At 44.1% G+C, this 24,267-nt stretch overlaps 2 protein-coding genes across 2 annotated transcripts in view; one reads left to right on the forward strand and one right to left on the reverse strand.

Moving 5' to 3' along the window:
- Window positions 1–1,092: 1,092 nt before the first annotated feature.
- LOC100590087 overlaps window positions 1,093–24,267 on the forward strand; it is a 36,705-nt gene continuing 13,530 nt past the window's right edge. The window contains exons 1-2 of the mRNA XM_003268791.3: window positions 1,093–1,630; window positions 2,440–2,553. Of these exons, the coding sequence (XP_003268839.2) occupies window positions 1,507–1,630; window positions 2,440–2,553 (238 nt within the window). The 5' untranslated portion in view covers window positions 1,093–1,506. The remainder of the gene's footprint in view (window positions 1,631–2,439; window positions 2,554–24,267) is intronic.
- The window catches only part of EIF2AK3 (eukaryotic translation initiation factor 2 alpha kinase 3), a 72,137-nt gene continuing 66,916 nt past the window's right edge, over window positions 19,047–24,267 (reverse strand). The window contains exons 16-17 of the mRNA XM_003268790.3: window positions 21,223–21,285; window positions 19,047–20,239 (exon numbers count right to left, since the gene is read on the reverse strand). Coding sequence (XP_003268838.2) covers window positions 20,039–20,239; window positions 21,223–21,285 — 264 coding nt within the window. The 3' untranslated portion in view covers window positions 19,047–20,038. The remainder of the gene's footprint in view (window positions 20,240–21,222; window positions 21,286–24,267) is intronic.

Raw genomic sequence — 24,267 nt, forward strand, 5'->3', positions numbered from 1 at the left:
AATCTCCTTCAGATTTGGCCCTCCATTCAGACCCCACTGCAGCAGGCCCCCTCTATGGCACCTGGGAACGGCCCCTGCAGTCCTCCCCATTTTAACTCTAGAGGAATCAAAAAACACAGGTCTGATTACATATTCATCATCTCCCTGTATAACCACCATATGGGGGGTCCCACAGTGTAAGGCCCTTCCTAGGAGGCAGCAACCCCTCCCTCTAACCCCATCTCAACCTGCCCTACACGCATACTCACCCCTCTCCCACCTCCTGCCTTCCACTTGCTGTTACTTTTTGTAAACAACTCTTTCTCCTGGTTTCCCCCGGTTTCCCCCAGCTGACAGCCTTCACAGCCTCCTCTGAAGAATCCTGTCTTGACAACCCCCTGTCCCTAACAGTTTGTTCTCTCTGTGTGTTCTTAAGTCCCTTTGTTCCTACATCTTTCAGAGGGGGGCTGTGAGGAGTCCATGAGTGAACACCCAATGCCTGCCCTGGCAAACAGTGACTGCTCAATCATTGTGAGCTATATTTTATTTTATTAAAAAAAATTTTTTTTGAGACAGAGTCTCGTTCCATCGCCAGGCGTGATCTCAGCTCACTGCAACCTCCACCACCCAGGTCCAAGCGATTCTCGTGCCTCAGCCTCCGGAGTAGCTAGGATTACAGGTGTTAGCACAACTAAGTTCCTCTTCAAAACTTCACTCCCTGCTTATGAGTTGTAAGGTTATAAGCTAGCCCTTCTCCCTGCTTTCCCCTTTCTCCACTTTGGCCTTCAAAGTCCTCGTCTGGCTACCTTATTTAGAGAGAGTTTCAAACTTCCTTCTGTTCTGTAACCAACCCCCTTGCTGTGCCCACACATGTCCAGGCATGCCTAGGCATGCCTTCCCTCCTGCCTAGTTAGTAACAGACAGTCTCTCCTCCCCACTCCTCTTTTAGCAAATTGCGCGTTTACCCTATGTGGAGAATTTTAAGTCTTAGCCAATCAGGTCAGCTTAGATTGTGAGGTCCAACTCCAGCCAATGGGGAAAGGACACAGAAACAGGAACTGCATTAGGGATAAAAACCCCTTCTCTCCTTTGTTGGGGTGCTCTTGCGATCGTGGCTGACGCAGGCAGCACCCTTCTGTAGAAGTAATTGCCTTGCTGAGAAAACTTTTTGCCTGAGAGCTGGTTCTTCTTTGCAGCACCGAGCACACTTGTTTCTAACAGAGACATGTGCCACCATGCCCGGTTAATTTTTCTATTTTTAGTAGAGATGGGATTCTGCCATGTTGGCCAGGCTGGTCTGAAACTCCTGACCTCAAGTGATTTGCCCACCTCGGCCTCCCAAAGTGCTGGATTACAGGTGTTAGCCACCACGCCCAGCCATATTTAATTTTAATATGCATTATCTTTAGAATAATTTCTTTTTTGAAAATCTTTTGGAGTGTTTTACTTTCTTTCTTGCTCTTGAAACCTGGCATATAGCAGGTTCTCAACAAATATTGAAGGAAGGAATGAGGGTGAGAGAGAGAAATGGTTTTCCAAGGGCCTGCACAGGAAAGAGACAGAAGGGCTCTAGTTGTCTTCTGTAACTGCTCCCAGCAGCTTCAGGCTCCAGGCAGGGTGCAAGGAAGCTGTCACTACCTGCCAATATCAGGTAAAGTGACCCAGACAGACATTCCTGAGGATGGCTCACAACTTTGCCCACTGAATTCAACTCTCTCCAACTGAAGTTGCCTTTGGGGAAAAGCAGGACAATAGGAACTCCAAATTGGGTTTAGGTGGTGTCTCGATCAACCCCTGTGTCTTCCTAGTCCCAGCTCTGCCCTGGTCCAATAGCTGTGTTTAGTGAATAGATCCAGGGGGAGCCTGCTTTGGTCAACAGACATTTTAATAGTCTCAGAATAAAACTCTTCACTCTTCACCTAGTTTATTGCTGGGCAGAGCATGGCTGGATTCCAGCAGCCATCCCCATATGCCTTCATTCCTCTTGTATTTTTTAGGGTCCCCTGAAGTTCCTCAATATTAGGCTGAGAGCAGAGAATCGGGAGCAGATATCCTGGAACTAGACTCACAATGTCATGCAATGTGCCAGCCCCCATGTTGGGCTGAGCACATACCTTATCTTACTCAATACCTATCTCCACCATTGAGTGAATACAGCCATCAGGCCTATGTTATAGTGGAGAAAACCAAGGCCTCCGGTGACTTGGCCAAATGTCACACGGGTGGTGGCTGAGCTGTGATTGGCTGAGCTGGGTTTGGCTTTCTCCTCCCATAAAAATCTCACTTTGACCTTTCGTTTTCTCATGTGTAGAAGGAGTATAATTATACCCATCTCACAAGATACAAAAAAGAAAGTACATGAATGCACTTAACATTTTTAAAGGTTTAATACAGTGTTTCTTTTAATTATTAATATAAAAGAGAATCGATTGACACCTATTTTCCCACCCTTACTTGTAGATTCTGTGCTGCCTGCCACCACCATGATGTCAACTCTATGGATGCTTTTGTCTTTTCTTGGCCTTGGGAAGGACCCCATGGCAGAGGCTGCAGAGACAGACTGGGGGCTTGAAGGTAATGCTAACAGCTTTTTTATGTTATGTATATATTTCAGAGCTTACAAAACATGGCCACAGAGGGTATTATCTTCCAACTTCATTTCTTCTCTGTGACACAGGAATTCTTACACTCATTTCACAGAAAGCACCAGCAACCAAGGGGTGAGGGTTTAGGCCCCAGGCTTCCATGGCAGTGTGCCCTCTTCCAGATCAAGTGGCCACTCACGGTTGATCTTTGACTCTGAGAGTTCCTAGCAGGGGATGGCAGTGGGGTGCCTGGGTCAAATGCTGATTCCTCAGTTCTGCCAGGTCTGGATGGAGAGTCATTAGATCTGGTGTGAACTCCAGTAATCTGTTGTTTTATATGGTTCACTGGCGGCAGAGTCACTGGTGCCATGTGAATCACACACTGAGAAATAGCAGAAGAGGATGCACAGTCCACTGTCTTGGACAGACAGTGGCAAGTCTTTGCTGGAGATAAACTATAACTAGGGAGCTAGGGTAAGGTGGATCAGAGCATGCACGGATTGAAATATCTTTTACGGCTGGGGTGTGGTGGCTCACACCTGTAATCTTAGCACTTTGGGAGGCTGAGGTAGGTGGATCACCTGAGGTCAGGAGTTCGAGACCAGCCTGGCCAACATGGTGAAACCCCGTCTCTACTAAAAATACAAAAAATTAGTTGGGCGTGGTGGTGGACACCTGTAATCTCAGGTACTTGGGAGGCTGAGGCAGGAGAATTGCTTGAAACCAGGAGGCAGAGATTGCAGTGAGCCAAGATCAAGCCATTGCACTCTAGCATGGGCAGCAAGAGCAAAACTGCATCTCAAAAAAAAAAAGAAATATCTTTTACTAGTCCATTTTGTGTTGCTATAAAAGAACACATGAGACTGGGTAATTTATATAAGAACGAGGTATATTTAGTTCATGGTTCTGCAGGCTGGGAGGTTCAAAGACATGGCTCTGGCTTCTGAAGAGGGCTTTTATGCTGTGTCATAATGTGGCAGAGAAAGTCAAAGGGTAAGTGGACTCAAGCGAAGAAAAGAAAACATGAAGAGTGTCCTGGCTTTATAACAACCTACTCTTCTGGGAACGAATTCATTCCCAGTCCCTTGAGAGCAAGGACTCACTCACTTCCTCAAGAATAGCACCAAGCCATTCATGAGGGACCTGCCCCTATGACCCAAACACTTCCCAGTAGGCCCCACCTCTTCATACTGCCACACTGGGGATCAAATTTCAACATGAGATTTGGTGCAGATAAACCATATCCAAACCATAGTGTATCTCAAGAATGTTTTGGGGCCCGGAGTGGTGGCTCGTGCCTGTAATCTCAGCACTTTGGGAGGCTGATGTGTGACAATCTCTTGAGCCCAGGAGTTCAAGAGCAGCCTGGGCAACAAAGCAAGACCCTGTCTCTATTTTTAAAAAATTAAAAAGAATGTTTTGGCTTTGCAACATTCCAAAACATGTCCATTAATTTCCAAACATTAAAGAATATATATTCCATTTGTATAGGATGCCTAGAGTAGTCAGACTCATAGAGACAGGAGGAAGAATGGTGGTTGTGAGGGGTTGGGGAAGGAAGAAATGGAGAGTTATTATTCAATGGTACAGAGTTTCAATGGGAGGTTGAAAAGTTCTGGAGATGGATGGTGATGATGATTGCACTACAGTGTGAATGTACTTAATGTCATAGATCTCTACACTTAAAAATAGTTAAAATGGTCAATTTTGTGTGTGTATTTTACCGCAACAAATATATATATATAAACACACACAGACACAAACACACATAAAGAGAAAGTTTCTCACAGTATGACATAAAATCTGGAAACTACAAATTAAAAAATGAAATTAATACATTGCCTACCTAATAATTAAACTTCCTGCATGGAAAAAGCCCCATAAAATAAAAAGGCAGGCCAGGTGCAGTGCTCATGCTTGTAATCCTAACACTTTGGGAAGCTGAAGCCGACAGATCCCTTGAGTCCAGGAGTTCAATACCAGCCTGGGCAACCTGGTGAAACCCCATCTCTACCAAAAGTACAAAAATTAGCCAGGCATGGTGGTGTGCTCCTGCAGTCCTAGCTACTTGGGAGACCGAGGTGGGAGAATCACTTGAACCTGGGAGGTGGAGGCTGCAGTGAGCCGAGATCATGCCACAGCACTCCAGCCTGAGTGACAGAGTGAGACCCTGCCAAAAAAAATTAAAAAAAAATTAAAAGGCAAAGAACAAAGTAGGAAAATATTTGCAACATAAATGACACATCTGAGTTCTTTATACTATGAAGAAACAGACCCACAATCCTGGAGAAAAATGATTTTTAATTCAATCATTTTTCTCTCATTTAGCACATACATATTTAACACCTGTGTACCAGGCACAATTCTAAGTACCAGGAATATGGCAAAAATGAAAATAATAATAAGACAAGGAGATTCCATTCTAATTGGGGAAAATGACAATAAATAAAATGAGGGAAACGTGGCATGTTGGAAGGTCGTAAGTGGAGTGGAGAAAGACAAAGCAGGCAAGGAGGATGTCAGAGTTATGACACCAGGTGTCTCAGAGCAGGTGGCATTTGAGCAACACCTTGGAGAAGGGGAGCCCTTCACACGGGGAGAACTGGGACTGAAGGAACAGGAAGGGCAGACCCTGGGGAGGCGCCTGGGAGGCAGTGTCAGGGTAGTTACAAAGTTTCTCAGGACTGTCTAGGTGCAGGTAAGCCCTTATAAAGGCTGTGACTCTTACTTCGAGTGAGACGGGAGCCACTGCAAAGTAATGAACAAAGACCTGGTTTCTGTTTTATTATTTATTTTTTATTTTTTTGAGACAGAGTCTCGCTCTTTTCCCCAGGCTGGAGTGTAGTGGTGCGATCTCGGCTCGCTGCAACCTCTGCCTCCTGGGTTCAAGCAATTCTCCTGTCTCAGCCTCCCGAGTAGCTGAGATTACAGGTGCATGCCACCACACCCAGCGAATTTTTGTAATTTTAGTAGAGATGGGGTTTCACCATATTGGCAAGGCTGGTCTTCAACTCCTGACCTCAAGTGATCCACCTGCCTTGGCCTTCCAAATTGCCGAGATTACAGGTGTGAGCCACCACGCCCAGCCTGGTTTCTGTTTTAGAAGAATCACTTTGACCACTGGATTGAGAAAAGACAGAGGGGACGAAGGGAGAAGCAGGATAATCCAGGTGAGAGGTAGGGGTGGCGTGGACCACAGCAATCACTGTGGAGGTGGACAAGATGGAGAAATGGTTGGATTTTGGTTGTGTGTGAAGGCAGAGCCTGAGATTTCTTGACAGATTGGCTGTGGAGCACATGAGAGAAAGAGACATTGATGATGACTCCATTTTTTGGCTTGTGCAAACTGGAAAGGTGACCTGCTTTTCACTGAGATGGAGAAAACGATAGTCCAAATGGGTTTTGGGAAGATCAGTTTGGTTTTGGAAATATTAAGTTTGAAATGCCTCTAGGATTTGAGGAGGCAGCTGGCTACACAGGGCAGAGTCCAGGAGAGAGATGAGGGCCTGGATATAGATCCTCAGGAATTAACAGCATATGGATGGCATTGAAAATCAGGAGACTCGGTCCCTTGCCAAGGAGTGGAAGTGGTCCGAGGACTGAGGTCTAGGGCAGGTCAAAGTTGAAAGGTCAGGCGGATGGAGGGAGCTTTGAGGTGGGACAAAAACCACAGGGTTCTGGTGTTCTGGAGATCACGTGAAGAAAGGTGACAGGGAGGAGGGAGCAACCTGCCGATCAGCAGCGTCGGATGCTGTTGCTGGGCCAGGACTGAGGACTTAGCACTGGATGTATTAATAGCAACAAGGTTATTATTGGTGATCCGCAAAGAGCCTGGGGGTGAAATCCTGAAAGAGATAACCAAGTGCTCTTAACAATGCTCACATAAAATTTGAAAATGCTCAATAAAATACACATATAAAATTTACCATTTTAACTTTAACTTTATAAGTAAAGACAAGCACTATTATTATCCCGATTTTATAGATGAGAAAATTGAGACACAGAAAGGTCAGATGGCTAGTGAATGGTGGAGCCAGGATTCGAACCCTAGTAGTCTATCTCAAGATTATAAGGACTGCTGTGTGCAGTGGCTCACTTCTGTGATCTCAGTGCTTTGGGAGGCCAAGGCGGGAGGATTGCTTGAGCCCAGGAGTCCAAGACCAGCCTTGGCAACATAGTGAGACCTCCATCTCTACAAAAAATAAAAAGGCCAGATTTAGTGGCATGTGCCTGTAGTCCCAGCTACTTGGGAGGCTGAGGCAGAAGGATCCCTTGAGCCCTGGAGGCTGAGGCTTCAGTGAGCCAAGATTGTACTACTGCATTCTTGCCTGAGAAATAAAGCAAGACCCCATCTCTGAAAAGAGAGAGAGAGAGAGATTATAAACACTTTAAAAAAAAAAAAAATGCAAGCCAGGTGCGGCAGCTCATGCCTGTAATCCCAGCACTTTGGGAGACTGAGGTGGACGGATCACTTGAGGTCACGAGTTCGAGACCAGTCTGGCCAACATGGTGAAACCACATATCTACTAAAAATACAAAAATTAGCCAGGTGTGGTGGTGGGCACCTGTAATCTCAGCTGCTAGGGAGGCTGAGGCAGGAGAATCTCTTGAACCCAGGAGGCAGAGGTTGCAGTGAGCTGAGATCGTGCCACTACACTCCAGCTTGGGCCACAGAGCAAGACTCTATCTCAGAAAAAAAAAAAAGTAAAAAAAAAAATGGAGACCTCTCTGAGACCTAAATGACAGGAGAAACTCTGGGCAGAAGCTCTTTGGTGGCAAGCACAAGACCATCTGATGAAGAGTGTTGGGTGTGCTCATGGAACAGGAAGGCCAGTATATTGGCTGTGGTGACTGAGAAAGAATTGAGTTGTGGACTGAGTGAATATCTGACTGCCTTGAGCTGTGGTTCTCCCCTGGCATGATGACTTCTCCAGGTGGCAGGGCACACACTGCCACATCCTATCCCAGTACATGACCTTTCTGTTCTTGAGGATATTCTTCCTTAGGTTGAGCTCTGCTAGATTCTCCCCAATAGCCATCTACTCTTCTGTATTAACAGACACCTAAGATTTTTGCTGAGCAATGGCCACTTGGCATAAAGACTACATTTCCCAGCTTCCCTTGCATAAAACACGGCCATGTGACTAGATCCCAGCCAATGGGCCATAAGCAAAAATGGTATATGCCTCTTCCCAGGCCATGCCCTTCCCCTCCTGCATCCTGGTGCTTGGACAAGTTATGAACCTAGTTGGACCTCGTGGATAAGGGCCCTACCCTAGGGATGGTGAAATGGCAGTGAGGAGGAGGTTGGATTTTTGAGTGGTACCCAGCAGTCTCGTCAGGTCTAGAGTGTCCTGTGGAATAAAATAAACCTCTAATTGTTTAAGTCGATGTTTCTCAAGCTTACTTGTACATTAGAATCACCTGCAGAGCTTAAAAAAAATATATATATATATATATATATATATCTATATATACTGATTCTTTCTCCTTCTCCTAAATTTCTGATTTAATTGGCCTGAGGTATAGCCTGGCATTGGATACTTTTTTGAGACAGAATCTCCCTCTGTTGCCCAGGCTAGAGTGCAGTGGCACAATCTCGGCTCACTGCAACCTCTGCCTCCTGGGTTCAAGCAATTTTCCTGCCTCAGCTTCCAAACAGCTGGGATTACAGGCACTTGCCACCATGCCTGGCTAATTTTTTGTATTTTTAGTAGAGATGGGGTTTCACCCAGTTGGCCAGACTTGTCTCGAACTCCTGACCTCAGGTGATCCACCCACGTTGGCCTCCCAAAGTGCTGGGATTACAGGTGTGAGCCACTGGTGGCTCCTGGCCGGCACTGGATATTTAAAAATCTCCCCAGCCACGGTTGAGAACCCTTGGTTTATGTCACTGGTAATTTGGGTTTCTGTTAAACACTTAAAACCATATCCTGATGTGTCCAAGCTCAGGTGGGTCTTGGCTCTTAAAAGCTATGCCTTGAGAACAGAGTCAAACTGCTCTCACTGGACAGGCCTTCAAATGAAAAGTCAGGGCCAGGCACAGTGGCTCATGACTGTAATCTCAGCACTTTGGGAGGCCAAGGTGGGAGGATAGCTTGGGCCCAGGAGTTCAAGACCAGCCTGGACAACATGGGGAAACCCTGTCTCTACAAAAAATACAAAAATTATCCAGGTATGGCGGTGCATGCCTGTAGTCCCAGCTACTAGAGGGCTGAGGTGGATTGCTTGAGACCAGGAGGTCACGGCTACAGTGAGTCATGATTGTGCCACTGCACTCCAGCCTGGGGAACAGAGTGAGATCTCATCTCTACAAAACAATAACAGCAACAATAACAACAAATTAGCTGGGTGTGATGATGCATGCCTGTAGTCCCAGCTGCTTGGGAGGCTGAGGTGGGAGGATTACTTGAGGCCAGGAGGTTGAGGCTGCAGTGAATCATTATCATGCCACTGCACTCCATCCTGGGCAAAAGAGTGAGACCAAGACTCAAAAAACAAAAAAATCCCCCAAAGTCAGGTGACAGGCCTCTTCCTAATTATGTCTTGTTCATGCCTTCACTGGGATGAGGGCCGATCAGGAGGATATTCACCAAGATTGTGATCCTGGAGGAGAGACCTGAGAGGAAGGGTTTCCAGGGGGTGAGGGTTCAGGTGGGTAGAGGAAGTAAGGGGGTAACAGACAGACAAGCTAGGGAGCATGGCAGCTTGAGAAAAGGCCAGGAGTTCATCTGTTACTCCTGAAAAGCAGAATGGGCACATGTGGGTTCTCAAGAATTAAGGCGCAACTGGGTAAGTTGGTGGAGGGTCTTGTATGCCAAGCTCATGAGTTTGACTTTGAACCTGAGGATGTCCAGGGACTTTCAGAGGATGTTAAGCAGGGAAGAACTAGCATGGCCAGATTTATGTTGTAAAATATTCTGTCATGACAGCATGAGTTGGTTCAAGACTGGAGGTGGGCAGACCAGTTCTGAGGTCCCGTGAGAGGTGGTAGGGACCAATGAATGCAACCTGCTTGTGTCTGAAGTTTTGCTAGATGTCTCCCATTGTTGATTTACTCTAAGTTTCCAACAAACCTAGAGTTCTCATTGTCAACATTTATATTGCTTTGAAGCTAGTTCCTACTCAGCCTGCATTTGTCCATCCACAGCTTAGGGATCTGGGGGAATGGTTGTAGGTCCCTTCTAGAATAGTCCCTTCCTCTTAGGAGTTGCTTGGAAGATGTTAGTAGAATGAACAATGGCCCAGGTGTATTTTATCTTGTTAGTGCCAGCCTGTCCCAGAAGCAGTCAGGGTAGGGCCAGTACAGGAGAAGGGTTGAAATAAATCTAAAAGTTCACCACAGTCTATTGCAAATATTGTTTGTGTGCATTACTTTGGGTTCCTGTTAAAACATGAATTCTGGTCCAGCAGGTCTGGAGTAGAACCTGAGATACTGCATTTCTGCAGATGCTCCTGGTCCTGTAGCCACCATGAAAGGGGAGGCATGTGGTTCTCAGCTTTGATTGCACTTTGGAATCATCAGGAGGCTTAAAAAAATCTGGAGGTCTGGGCTCCACACCCACAGGTTGTGATTTACAGGGCTGGAGTGCTGCCTGGGTATTGGCTATTCTTTTTTTTTAAGGTCACATTATTATTCTATTGTGCTGTCAAGATTGAGAAGCAGTGCCTTAGAATCACCTGTGAGTGTTGAAAATGTAGGTTCTTAAAACTTTTGATTCTTTAAATCTTGGAAGTAGTGGATGGGTGGTGCATACCTGTAGTCCCAGTTACTGGGGAAGCTGAGATAGGAAGATCTCTTGAGGCCAGGAGTTGGAGGTTGCAGTGTACTTGATCACACTTGTGAATAGTCACTGCACTCCAGCCTGGGCAACATAATATGACTTCCTCTCTGAAAAAAAAGAAAGAGGCCAGGCTCAGTGGCTCATGCCTGTAATCCCAGCACTTTGGGAAGCTGAGGTAGGAGGATCACTTGAGGCCAGGAGTTCGAAACCAGCCTGGCCAATGTGGTGAAACCCTGTCTCTATTAAAAATACAAAAAATTAGCCAGGTGTGGTGGTGCACGCCTGTAGTCCAGCTACTCGGGAGGCTGAGTCAGGAGGATCACTTGAAGCCAGGAGTTCGAGACCAGCCTGGCCAATGTGGTGAAACCCTGTCTCTATTAAAAATACAAAAAATTAGCTAGGTGTGGTGGTGCACGCCTGTAGTCCGGCTACTCGGGAGGCTGCATCAGGAGAATCACTTGAACCCAGGAGGTGGAGTTTTCAGTGAGCTGAGATTGTGACACCACACTCCAGCCTGAGCATCTCAAAAATAAATAAATAAATAAATAAATAAAATAAATAAAAGAAAGGAAGAAAAACAACTTGAAAGAGGCCTTGCAAGAAATGTGAATTATGCAAGCACTCTTGGAGAATCTACTGCAGGTAAACAGCCCTTACACTTGGAAAAGGAGCCTGTGTGTCGTGGTGATGCCAGAGTGCAGTGATTATGGCGAAGCTGCCTGAGGGTCATGATTATTGGAATTGGATAGAGCTGATTGGACCTCCAGGCTAGTATTTTCCAGCAACCCTATAATAGTGGGTCAATCACATTTAAAAAACCCTTAACTCTTTTACTTGCCTTTCCCACTAAGATTAACATTTACTCGTGTGATTATTTTTAAAGAATAGATTCCCAAAGTGGAATTTTCAAGAGAAATTATCTTTCAAATTTAGACAGATACAAAAAAATCATAAAGATACATTTCTAACAACAGCCTATGAGATAATTCTTTCATCACACTTTTGCTTACACACATAAATCTTTTAAATGTTTTCCACGTGATAGCAGAAAAATGGGATCCACTGTTGGTTTCGTTTGTATTTCTTTCTTTCCTTTTTTTTTTTCAGGCGGAGTCTTGCTCTGTTGCCCAGGCTGGAGTGCAGTGGTGCACGATCTCGGCTCACTGCAACCTCTGCCTCCCGGGTTCAAGCGATTCTCCTGCCTCAGCCTCCCGAGTAGCTGGGGCTACAGGCGTGCACCACCACACCCAGCTAATTTTTGTATTTTTAGTAGAGACGGGGTTTCACCATGTTGGTCAGGATGGTCTGGATCTCTTGACCTCGTGATCCGCCCGCCTCGGCCTCCTAAAGTGCTGGGATTACAGGCGTGAGCCACCGTGCCCAGCTTGTATTTCTGATGAGTAGCTAGAGTTCTTTTAATTTTTTTTAAAACTACTTACAATTCACCTATGATTTGCCTGATTATACCCATTGCATGGAAATCCTTTGGTTCAGTAAGCCTCAGTTTCCTCCTCTGTAAAATGGGGGCCATAGTATCTCCCAAGGTTATTGAAGGTATTCTATAAGATACCACGAATATAAACTGCCTAGTATAGGACATGGTACGCAGCAGGCCTTCCAGAAACGTTGGTTTTTGAAACTTACCCAGGAGCCACCCTCTGGCTGCCTAGCAGGTCTGCGCCCCGGACGAATCTGTCCCGAGGGCGGAGTGAGTGGTAATTAACCTAGGAGAGCGACGGGCTCCTCCTGTCCCTCCTCCTCCTTGGCCAGCATCTCCTGCACGCCACGCCTCCATCGCCGGTGGTTCTCATGCCCAGCCCACCCTCCCGCATCTGTCGCAAGAGGATCAGTCACCGCACTGGACTGACTCGGTGACACTCAGTCCCCCACCCTCCATCCCAAGGCCCTTGCCAGGGAACGCAGAGCGCCGCGGGCCCGCGGAGCCCCCGCTTTGCCTCGGCTTCTGTCGTCCCCACTTGGCCACCCTGAGCTCGTCTTCCTCCTGGGCCAGGTGTTTGTACCGACAATTCCTGCAGCCGCTCCCAGCTGCGCCGGAGCCAGATTCCCTGCCCCAGCCCCAAGAATCCAGACTGCATCCTCCTATCTTTCATCTCCAAACCCTCCGGCCACGCTGCGCCCCGGCTCCCCGCTGATTCCTGTAGACCGGCAGCTAGGGTCAAAGGCCTGGGAGAAAGGAGGCATTCCCAGCCCTCCTCCACCCCCTGGGCAACCCGAAATCCCTATACAACAAAGGCGTTTCTTCACTACTTGAATAATAACCATACTTTTATATTTGCAAAACACGTTGTCCTCACCCAATCAAATGCCAGACTCTAGTCCTTGTCATAGGCATATTCAATGTCCACATTTATGCATAAACATTATAAAGTTTTTATATGCTGCGTGTTTTACTAAAGGGTTTTTTTCTGTGCCTTTCTCTTCCATCATATAATCATAAGAAAAATAAGTCACACATATTTGTATGACCCTTTAACTCATAGTTGTCACTTAGTCCTCAGAATAACCCTACCACAGGACTGTGCCCATTTTAGAATTTAAAATTCCGTTTGTTGAATTCTATTTACCAGGTTCTACACTACATATTATATTTATTGTTTAATCTTCAAAATGTGTTGTTTGCAATGAGGAAACAGATTGGAGAGCTGAAGGAAAATTGTAAACAAGGAAGAAGTAATGCAGCCAGCCCTAATTCCGAAGCCCAGCGCTGTCCTATCACCCGTTACTCCTCTAAAATGCTCTCTGAATTGGGGATTCTTCAAAAAAGTGGGGATTGTTATGCTAACGAGGGCAATGCAATGATAACTGTATTATTACAGGCTTCCTGTTAGGCTGTTGTAGTTATTTTAATTATTGCATTTTTTTTCACATAAAACAGTGATGAAAATATCTGCTTTGCAGAGATCCTATTAGAATTAAATGAGGCTATGTAAAATAAACTATAAAGCAGAATACAAATATGAGATCAATTAAGATATTATAAACGCTGGCCAGGGGCGGTGGCTCACACCTGTAATCCCGGCACTTTGGGAGGCTGAGGTGGGTGGATCACTTGAGGCCAGGAGTTTGAAACCATCCTGGCCCACATGGTGAAATCCTATCTCTACTAAAAATACAAAAAATTAGCCAGGCGTTGTGGCGCATGCTTGTAATCCCAGCTACTTGGGAGGCTGAGGCAGGAGAATCCCTGAACCTGGGAGGCTGAAGTTGCAGTGAGCCGAGATGACGCCACTGCACTCCAGCCTAGCCTGGGTGACAAGAGTGAAACACTGTCTCAAAAAAAAAAAAAAAAAAAGATATTGTAAATGTTGTTTATTGGTTTCCTTTTCCTTAATTTTAAAATCTAATTTATTAATCACATTGGATTAAAGTATTATTTATCTGCATTGGAAAGAACTCAAAACAATGCTGAGATGCATATTGAAGTTAATAATCTTTTCCACCCTCCCCAGCTCTACCCTTGTAAGGTAACTAGTGTAGCATTTGGTGAGAATCCTTCCGAAACTTCCTCTATGCCCATGAAAAATTCCATTCAAACAGACTTAGAAACTCTTTTACTTGGTTGCAATTGTACTATTCACACTTCTCTGCAACTTGAATTTGTCATTTATCTGCTTAATAAACCATTTAGTAATTCCACTTGTGCCACTGACTCATTGAGTTATCTATAGTATGAATATATCTTCACTTACTCAGCTGGGCTTTTTTTGTTTGTTTGTTTTGCTTTGAGATGGTGGCTCGCTCTGTGGCCCAGGCTAGAGTGCAGTGGCGCGATCTCGGCTTGCCTGAGCTCCTCTTCCTCCTGGGCCAGGTCTTTGTATCGACAATTCCTGCTACCACCTCCAGGGTTCAAGTGGTTCTCTGGCTTCAGCCTCCCCAGTAGCTGGGACTATAAGAGCACACTAGCATGCCTGGCTAATTTTTGTGTTTTTTCTTTTAGTAGAGACGAGGTTTCACCATGTTGGTGAGGCTGGACTGCTGTTTTCTTGAGTATGTCATGAAAAGATCCTTTTGGAGAAAGAGCACCCTTTCTCCTTCATTACTTCTCAGTATCAATATCAAACCCTCTCACTCCTTTGGGGCAAGTTTGTGACCTTTCTGGGTGGTGAAAATTCTCCCAGGCTCTTCCTGGGAGGCAGTAGAGCTCTATGCCAACAAATTGGGCACTGTTTCCTCTCCTCTTCCTACTCACATTCTTGCTGCTAACAAGAGAGGAGCTGGTCCCAAAGTGGCTGCCGTCATTTATGACAATGTTCTCTAGGTACTCTAAAAGCTAACATCATTTGAGAAAGCAGCAGGTTCTTCCCAAAGAGCCACTCACTATAGCACCCCTTGAAGTCCTTTAAAACACAACACTACAGAGCACTGATAGAAGACCCTCCTCTGGTTGTTGGGAGCTAGCACGTGGTCAGCTGCTGGACAAAGAAGGGATGGCTTTCAGCTTCCACTGCCCTGGCTCAGGCCCTCTGACCTCTTGCTGGATAAAGGCTAACGGCCCCTGTCTGATTTCATCTCCAACTCTTTCTCCCTCCCATCAACCCTCTTCCTCAGCCAACATAGTGATCTTGTGATTAAAAAAAAAAAATTAGAGATAGGGATCTCACTATGGTGCCCAGTCTAGTTTGAACTCCTGGGCTTAAGCAGTCCTCCTCCCTCGACCTCCCAGTGTGTTGGGATTATAGGAGTGAGCCTCTGTGTCCAGCCTGTAGGGATCTTAAAATCTCTCATCATGTCCTTCTGAGCTCAGTTCAGTAATTTTCTACAGCTTCCGATTTTCTAATAATACCTTAACTGTTTACCAACGAAGTCCTGGAATATTCATCCATCATTTTCAAAAAGGGATATCTGTCATTTCTTCTGTCCCCAAACTGCACTCTCCTCTGGATTCTATAAAAGCGTCCACACCAGAAACTCAGGATCCATCTTCTCCTTCACCTGTATTTAGTGAATTCCAGTATCCTGGCCTTTCTGACTCAAAAATAATTCTTAAGTTGGTCTACTTCTCCCCACCCCACCTTTGAGAGCTCTCTTTTTGACTCCTGCTCTCCCTCCATGCCTTTGCGTGGGCTGTTCTCTCTGTTCCCTCTCCCATCCCCAAACTTTTCTTAGTCCCCCAGAACATGAAGAAGAATCAGTAAAGAAAGCTACTCAGCTGCTCCAAAGAGGAGGCACGGAGTAAGGGATTAGGGATACTAAGAGTTGTTAGAAGTAGAGTTGTTGGAAGTAGCCAGGCACATACTGTTCCTGTATTTGTTTTTTGTTTGTTTATTTTGAGACAGAGTCTCACTCTGTAGTCCAGGCTGGAGTGCAGTGGTATAATCATGGCTCACTGTAGCCTCAACCTCCCAGGCTCAGGTGATCCTCCCACTTCAGCCTCCTAGGCAGCTGGGACTCTAAGCATGCGCCACCATGCCCTGCTAACTTTTCTACTTTTTTTGTAGAGATGGGATTTCGCCATGTTGCCCAGGCCGTTCTCAAACTCCTGGGCTTAAGAGATCCTCCCACCTCGGCCTCCCAAAGTGCTGGGATTATAGACGTGAGCCGCTGCACTAGGCCTATTTGTTGTTTTAAGTCATTGTTAACATGAGAAATTTAAAAGCAGTTCATGGCATGTGGGACTTTATATGGTCGAATTTTGCAATATCTGGCATATTTAGATTATGTTGACATGCTTGTTCTCGTGATGTGTTGAACGTTTGAGGGGAGGGAGGAATACCTTTACATGTTGAAGAATGTTCTTTATCTCAGCCCTCCACTGTCTCCTACAGTCATGTGCCACATAACAATGTTTTAGTCAGTGAGGGAACACATATACAACAGTGATCCCATAAGATAATAATACTGGGGCTGGGCATGGTGAGCACTTTGGGAGGCCGAGGCGGGTGGATCACCTGAGGTCAGGAGTTTGAGACCAGGCTGACTAACATGATGAAACCCTGTCTCTACTAAAAATACAAAAATTAGTCAGGCCTGGTGGCAGGCACCTGTAATCCCAGCTGCTCCAGGGGCTGAGGCACGAGAATCGCTTGAACCTAGGAGGCGGAGGTTACAGTGAGCTGAGGTCGTGCCACTACACTCCAGCCTGGGTGACAGAGTGAGGCTCCATCTCAAAAAAAAAAAAAAAAAAAAATTTATAATACTGTATTTTTACTGTCCCTTTTCTGTGTTTAGACACACAAATACTTACCATTGTGTTACCGTGGCCTACAGTATTCGGTAGACATCATGCTGTGCCATCTAGGTTTGTGTAAGTGCACTTTGTGATGTTCACAGGACAAAATCACCTAACAATGTATTTCTCAGACCTTTAAGCTAGGCATGACTGTCACCTGGTGACAGCTACTGTAGTTGCAGGGAAAGGCTCTCCAGGGGGAAGTCTTGCGAGGCAGTGCCTGGACAATCTAGTTATGGGGGATCATAGATGTTCCCAGCAGTGAGCCAAAGAACATCCAGAGTCCCCGCTTAGCCCTTGACTTCTCCACTCTGGCTAGTAGTTAGACTGGGAGCTTGTTCTATCTCCACTCCTCAGAGAAAAATGGCACAGAAATAAAATGGCTTTTGTTGTAAATGCATCCAGACAAAGACGTCAGTAAGAAAAACCCCCACACCATCCTAACATCATAAAAGTCTGCTTTTGTGTCTGCTCCTGGGAGGCAAACAGCAAACTAGGTAGCTAGTTTTCAAAACTTCTCATGGGCTTCCTATCCCCAGACCAGCCCTCAGGCTAGTCCTACTGCCTCCCTGAAGGGTGAATCAGGAGAGCCCTGTGCTCTTTCCTGGTAGGAGAATCGCTTGAACCCAGGTGGTGGAGGTTGCAGTGAACCGAGATGGTGCCGCTGCACTCCAGCCTGGGCGACAGAGGAAGACTCTGTCTCAAAAACAAACAAGCAAGCAAACAAACAAAAAACTTCTGAGATTTGACGCTTTCATCTGTTTTTAGCATCAGGATTCTTTTTTGAGACAGGGTCTCACTCTGTCGCCCAGACTGGAGTGCAGTGGTACAACCATAGCTCACTACAACCTCTGCCTGTTGGGCTCAAGCAATTCTCTCACCTCAGCCTCCGGAGCAGCTGGGACTCCAGGCATGCACCACAACAGCTGGCTAACTTTTGTATCTTTTGTAGAGTTGGGGTCTTGCCATGTTGCCCAAGCTGGTATCTAACTCCTGAGCTCAAGCAATTCACCTGCCTTGACTTCCCAAAGTGCTGGGATTACAGGTGTGAGCCACTGCGCCCAGCTAGCATCCGGATTTTTAAGCCATCTTTCCTCCTTCACTTTTGCCAAATTTTTATTGTAGCAGGGGTTATATGTAGGTTCCTCAAATTCAATTCTACAAATACGCAATCAAGTACCAGGCTTTATGCTGGATGTTGCTGGACTACAAGAAGTTGTCCCCTTACTTTCTAAGATCTTAGAAACGAACAAGGGGGAGCTGATCTTCATCAGAGTTGCTGGCTCCTCTGCAGCCTGAGAATAAGTATTATCAAATACAATGTGCTAAAAGCAGAGGCAAGGGTGGGGGATGGAAAGATGCCAGCAAAACAACAGAACTTAAAGGGGGCAGTGGAGTTTGGACTCAGTAGAAAGGGCTGTGGATGAGAGCACAGGGGTCTCCATTCTGACTACTGCTATGGACTTAAGTGTTGCTGGCCCAGGCTCTTAACTTCCCCAACCCCATGCCTGCTTTCCTGCTGGTGGTCAGCAAAGGCAAACCCAGGTTAAAATGAAAGAAAACCTGACTACATCATGTAAGAATTTACCAATCCCTAGACAGCTTGGTGCAAGCGGGTAGACAAAACACTGATTAGGAATCTAAACACCTAGGTTTTGATCCCGGTCCTGCTCTTGCTGTCTTTGTGGCCTTGGACAAATCACAGCACCTTTCTGGACCTGGATTTGACCGTAAGTAGAATGGTAATAGTAGTGTCTGCCATGGCTAGCTCCTAGGGAAGTCCTGGGGGTCAAAGAATCTTTGGGGGACTGAGTGGGGTGTGCTGCCAGAAGTCAACAAACCTTCACTCCTGGCTGGGGTAAAGAGGAAGGGAGAAAAGGAATAGCAACTAAAGCAGGCTGACCAAGAGATGAAGACGACGGGGGTGAGCTGGCCAGGAACCAAGCAGAAGCTGGGGAAGGAAGTGGTTTGAGCAGCACTGCTGCGAGTGAGTCTGGATATACAGTCATCCACAAAGATCCGGGAAGTGTTTTTCCAGCTTACAAGTTGCTCATAACCTTGTGTGGCAGACATTATTTGTTTGTAAGATGGAGATGCTATGCATTTTGACCTTTCTAGGTTGTGTCTAGCTGGTTCATGCCCTATCAGCCCAGCGTGCCACATGCCTCCATGTGATACATGTCAGATACACCTCGGTATCAATACAACTAGCATCACCACAGCCCTTTTCTCTGAGAGTTCTCCCTTTAATGGAAAGTCCTCTCTATATTTCCAGTCCTTGGCACAGGGTCGGCACTGAGCAAATGTCTGTCAATTATGGATCTTGTGAATTTTGAAAGGGCCTGCCAAGTCTTTGGGAAATGATGATGAAAAAGATACCTGTCTGAAATGGGTTAGGAAGAAGTTTTCTTGAGGATAGGTTTATGACTCTAGATCTATGATTCCATTTTATAAATTAGAAAATCTACCATTTTGGGACTAACTCCTCAAAATAAGAGTCAACCATACTTAATTTAAAAAAAGTTTTATTAAATCATTTAGACTTGAAAGAAGTCACAATAGTTAACACACTTAAGTGTGTTCTGTACACCACCAACCCAAATGGATTGATTTCAGAATTTTTATAAATAAAACATAAACATATTTACAGTGAAAAATAAAAACATGTTAGCAAGTTAGATGATTAAACTGTTACCTATAATCAGTTTGGGGGAAGTACCAACCTACAGGATTACATATAAGACACTTAAGATTTCATTAGGCTTAAAAAGTCCATAATTGAAGAAGTTAGTTGTAATATATATGATCCATTTCTTACTACGGCTTTTTTCCTCCCAAAACTAGACCTTTCAACCAATTTACACAAAAAGCTTCATTTTCCCTTTATTGGAGGTAAAAGTACAAAAAGCTGTAAACCCACCCTAGAACCATCTAAGGAATAAAGCTACTGAATGCTACAAATAGGACTATAAAACTACGGACATAAACCGTTATGCAGTTTGTGCTACTTGTCCTCCAAAATAGTGCAGATTCCTAATTTACCCACCAGGGACAAAAATGGAGTCAGCTTTTTCTAGAAATCAGTTTCAAAATCATCATATCTCTAGAAAGCATATTTCTAGAACAATACAGTTACCACATGGGGGACTTTCCTTCTTCTGTATTATAAAAATATATCCATATTAGTTCTCACTATATATATTTTAGGGATTGCTGCTACCTCCTTAGGCAAATGGTGAGGGCTATAAAGCTTGGCCAGCAGCCAGTTTCAAGAGACTAACAAAGAACAAAGATAGCCCTTTCCTTACGTATAGCAAAACTCAAGAGTTGGCTCATTAGGTTATGCCCCCAAATCCAGCTTAAATTTGATATAAAAAAAGTAGTCCACAAGAAAATTGAGCAAAGAACAAACTTTTCAAGTCTGCAATTTTGGACAGGCATGTTCTAAGAAGTAGGCTATTATCTGTGTCACCTATTAGGGTTGCTAGCACAACTTAAGGCTAATTGCTTGGCAAAGGGCTATGGGAGTTGTTGGACTGTCTTGAATGTTTTGTTCCCGATGAACTCAAGGAGCGAGACCTCTGTCTGAGCACTGTTTTTCCTGGAAAGTCCAAGTCCTCAAATACAGCATTTTCAATGATGTTTGTAGCTTCAGGTCGTTCCATGGGGGATGGAGAGAGCATGTCTTGAACCATCACATACTGAAATATAAAAATTGTTTTGTGATAAAACGGCCAGGTTTGATCACTGTACAGTTTTTAAAATCAGTGCTGGCAAAATTTTTCTGTATATATTTTAAGTTTTTGAGCCATATTCGAGTTTTCAAGTCTCTGATACAACTACTCAGCTCTGCCATCGATGCACAAAAGCAGCCAGAGACAATTGTAAATTAAGGGGCATGGCAGTGTTCCAATAAAACTTTATTATAAAAATAGGTGGCAGGCTGGATTTGACCTGTGGGCACTAGTTTGCCAACCCTCATTCCAAAAAAACATGGACGATTTTTGGGTAATTTGATTTTCTAACACATTATAAAGGATTATTTAATCACACCCTTGAAACACAGATATAATATGATTTTCAAAAATCATCTTACAATTGCATGTAAATCTACAATTATCTCAATAAAAATTTTAATGAGAAAAAAATTATGGCAGAGATCAGCAACCAACACCTTTTGTTGGTTTTTAAACATATCTCTGAACATAACATGCACTCTTATGAGCCACCCTGGGCATAGATTCATCAAGTTTACAAAATACATGATGACAATTTTTAGTAAAACAAATTTAAGTATATGTAGGTATTAATATATTGTTATAAAGTCCATTTTTTAATGCAACCCTTCATTATAATACTGAAAGATAAATTTTGACTTTTTCCGATTTGAAAATGAACACATACTAACTCACTTCAACTTAATTACTTAAGGAAATTCAAGATTTATCAATATATAAATTTCACAGGTGCTACAGTGTGGAACACTGGACATTAGGCTGAAGGAGCCAGGCCCCAGCTCCAGTGTTTGGTTTTAACAAATTCTGAGCTCTTAGGAGCAGGTCTCTTTCCTCTCTAGACCTTTGGCTTCCTCATCTGTAAAATAGGGAAACTGAGTCAACTGCTAATGACCGCTTACATTCTAAAGATGATTCTAAAGAATATAAAAGATGAGAATTACACATACCTCACAAGGATATTTCTGAGTAAATAATGGTGGAAATTTGAGATTTCTTACATCAGTTAAGGTCTAAAAAGAAAAAAAGTATTACTTATTAAGTTTATTTTGACATACGAAGTGAAAATATTTTTTGATACTCTAACAAAATGACTAAGAGGTTGTACATTTATCAAATGGAAAATTTATCAATAGCTTTTCCTGATTTAATAACTACATATGTTTCCTGAGCACAGATGTACACTCCATCAAATATCCTCAAAATATAGGAGAAATATATACATATATACAGTTGGTCTTCCACATCCACAGATTCCACATCCAAGGATTCAACCAACCACAGAATGAAAATATTTTAAAAATTTAAAAATAGGTGGTTGCATCTGTACTGGACAGATACAGATTTTTTTTCTTGTCATTATTCCCTCAACAATACACTATAATACTTATTTACATGGAATTTACATTATGTTAGGTACTGTAATTTACAGAAGATTTAAAATACACAGGAGAATATATGTAGGTTCTATACAAATATTACACCATTTTATATAAGGGACTTGAGCATCCGCAGATTTGGTATCCACAGGGAGTTCTGGAACCAATCCCCTGTGGATACCAAGATGACTATATATGTGTGTATGTGTGTGTGTGTGTGTGTGTGTGTGTGTGTATACATTTACATATATGTGTATATATGTATGTGTGGAGGAAGGTGGGGAGGGAGAGAGAGAGAGAAAGGGCCGTATTAAAGCACAAAGAAAATACTGGAAATCTTTGTTTCTATGGAGTTGCCTATTCTGGATATTTCATAAAAACTGAATCATACAAAAGTAGACTTTTGTGTCTGGCTTTTTTCACTCAGCATGTTTTCAAGATTCATCTACGTTGTGGCACATATGAGTATTTCCTTCCTTGTAATGGTTGAATACTTTCCATCGTATAAAATACCACACTTTGTTTTCCCATTCATCAGTTGATGAGCATTTGGGTGGTTTCTACTTTTGGATATTAGAAATAATCCTCATACAAACAGTTGTATACAAGTTTTTGTCTATGTTTTCATTTCCGTTGAGTATATACCTAGGAGCAGAATTACTGGATCCTATGGTAATCCTATGTTTAACTGTTTAAGGAACTCCCAGACTGTTTTCCAAAGCAACTGCACCATTTTACATTCCACCAGCAAGGTATGAGGGTTCTAATTTCTCCAAATCCTAGCCAACACTTGCTATTTTCTTTTCTTTTCTTTCTATTTTTTTTTATTACAGATACCCGAGATTGTGCTGAGTGGTATCTCATTGTGGTTTTGGTTTGCACTTCCCTAGTGCCTAACGATGTTGAGCATCTTTTCACATGCTTATTGGCCATTTGTTTATCCTCTTTGGAGAAAGGTCTATTGCTTTGCCCCTTTTTAAAATGAGTTGTCTTTTTGTTGAGTTGTAATAGTTCTTTATATATTCTGAATTCTAGACACTTTTCAGATATAGGATTTACAAATATTTTCTCCCATTCTGTGAGCTGCCTTTTCACTTTCTATTTTATTTAATTAATTAATTTAGAGATAGGGTCTCATGTTGCCCAGGCTATTTGCAGGAATAATCATAGCTTACTGTAGCCGTGAACTCCTGGTCTCAAGGAACTCCTCTTGCCTCAAGCTTCCCACATAGCTGGGACTACAGGCACGTGCTACTGCGTCCACCTTGTAGTAGGTGGATAGTTTTCACTTTCCTGATAGTGTTCTCTGAGGCATTTATAACTATATAATTTTGATGCTATCTGATTCTTGATCCTTTACTTAGGTTAGACCTGTTTTATTTTCCTTTCTGGAAGCTTTTAGGGCCTTTATTTCTGGTGTTCTGAAATTTATTTTGACTGTTTTTTTCTTTTTCTTTTTTTCATTTGTTATACATAACATTTGGTAGGTTCTTTCAGTGAGAGGGTATGAGTCATTTCGCTCTATGTGAGAACTACATCCTCTTCTACCATGGCCAGAGATCAATAAGTAAGATCTAAAACTGATAAAATAAGAAATAGTGACAAGAGCCTAAACTTTGAAAATATGGAGGTAAGTACCAGGGACAACAACTAGAAGAGGTGAGGGTAGCTACTTATGAAAGATAGGGAAGAATGTGACAGAGGCCCACTTTATTCACCTTCAGAGACAAGGTCTTGCTGTGTCGCCCAGGCTGGAGTGCAGTGGCACAATGATAGCTTACTGTAATGTAACCACCTTGAACTCCTGGGCTCAAGTGATCTTCCTGCCTTAGCCTCCCAAGGCATGTGCTACCATGCCTTGCTAATTTTTAAATTTTTTGTAGAGATGGGGGTCTTACTATGTTGCCCAGGCTGGTCTTGAACTCCTGGCCTCAAGTGATCTTCCTGCTTGAGCCTCCCAAAGTGTTGGGATTAGAGGTGTGAACCACCATGCCAGGCCCAGAGGGCTACTTTTTTTTTTTTTTTTTTTTTTTTTTGAGACGGAGTCTCGCTCTGTCGCCCAGGCTGCTGGAGTGCAGTGGCGCAATCCTGGCTCACTGCAAGCTCCGCCTCCCTGGTTCATGCCATTCTCCTGCCTCAGCCTCCCGAGTAGCTAGGACTACAGGCATCCGCCACCACACTTGGCTAATTTTTTGTATTTTTAGTAGAGATGGGGTTTCACCGTGTTAGCCAGGATGGTCTTGATCTCCTGACCTTGTGATCCGCCTGCCTCGGCCTCCCAAAGTGCTGGGATTACAGGCGTGAGCCACCGCGCCCGGCCCAGAGGGCTACTTTAAAATGACTTTCAGTCATCCCTATAATCCCAGCACTTTGGGAGGCCAAGGCAGGAGGATCACTTGAGCCCAGGAGTTTGAGACCAGCCTGGGCAACATAGGCAGAGTCCATTTCTACAAAATGAATAAAATAAAATTAGCCAGGCATGGTGGCATGTGCCTGTGGTCCCAGCTACTGGGGAGACTGAGATGGGAAGATGGCTTGAGCCCAAGAGGTTGAGGCTGCAGTGAGCTGTGATCACACCACTGCACTCCAGCCTGAGTGACAGAGCAAGACCTTGTC

This window comes from Nomascus leucogenys, chromosome 14 (genome assembly GCF_006542625.1).
Source record: "Nomascus leucogenys isolate Asia chromosome 14, Asia_NLE_v1, whole genome shotgun sequence".
Taxonomy (NCBI): Eukaryota; Metazoa; Chordata; class Mammalia; order Primates; family Hylobatidae; genus Nomascus; species Nomascus leucogenys.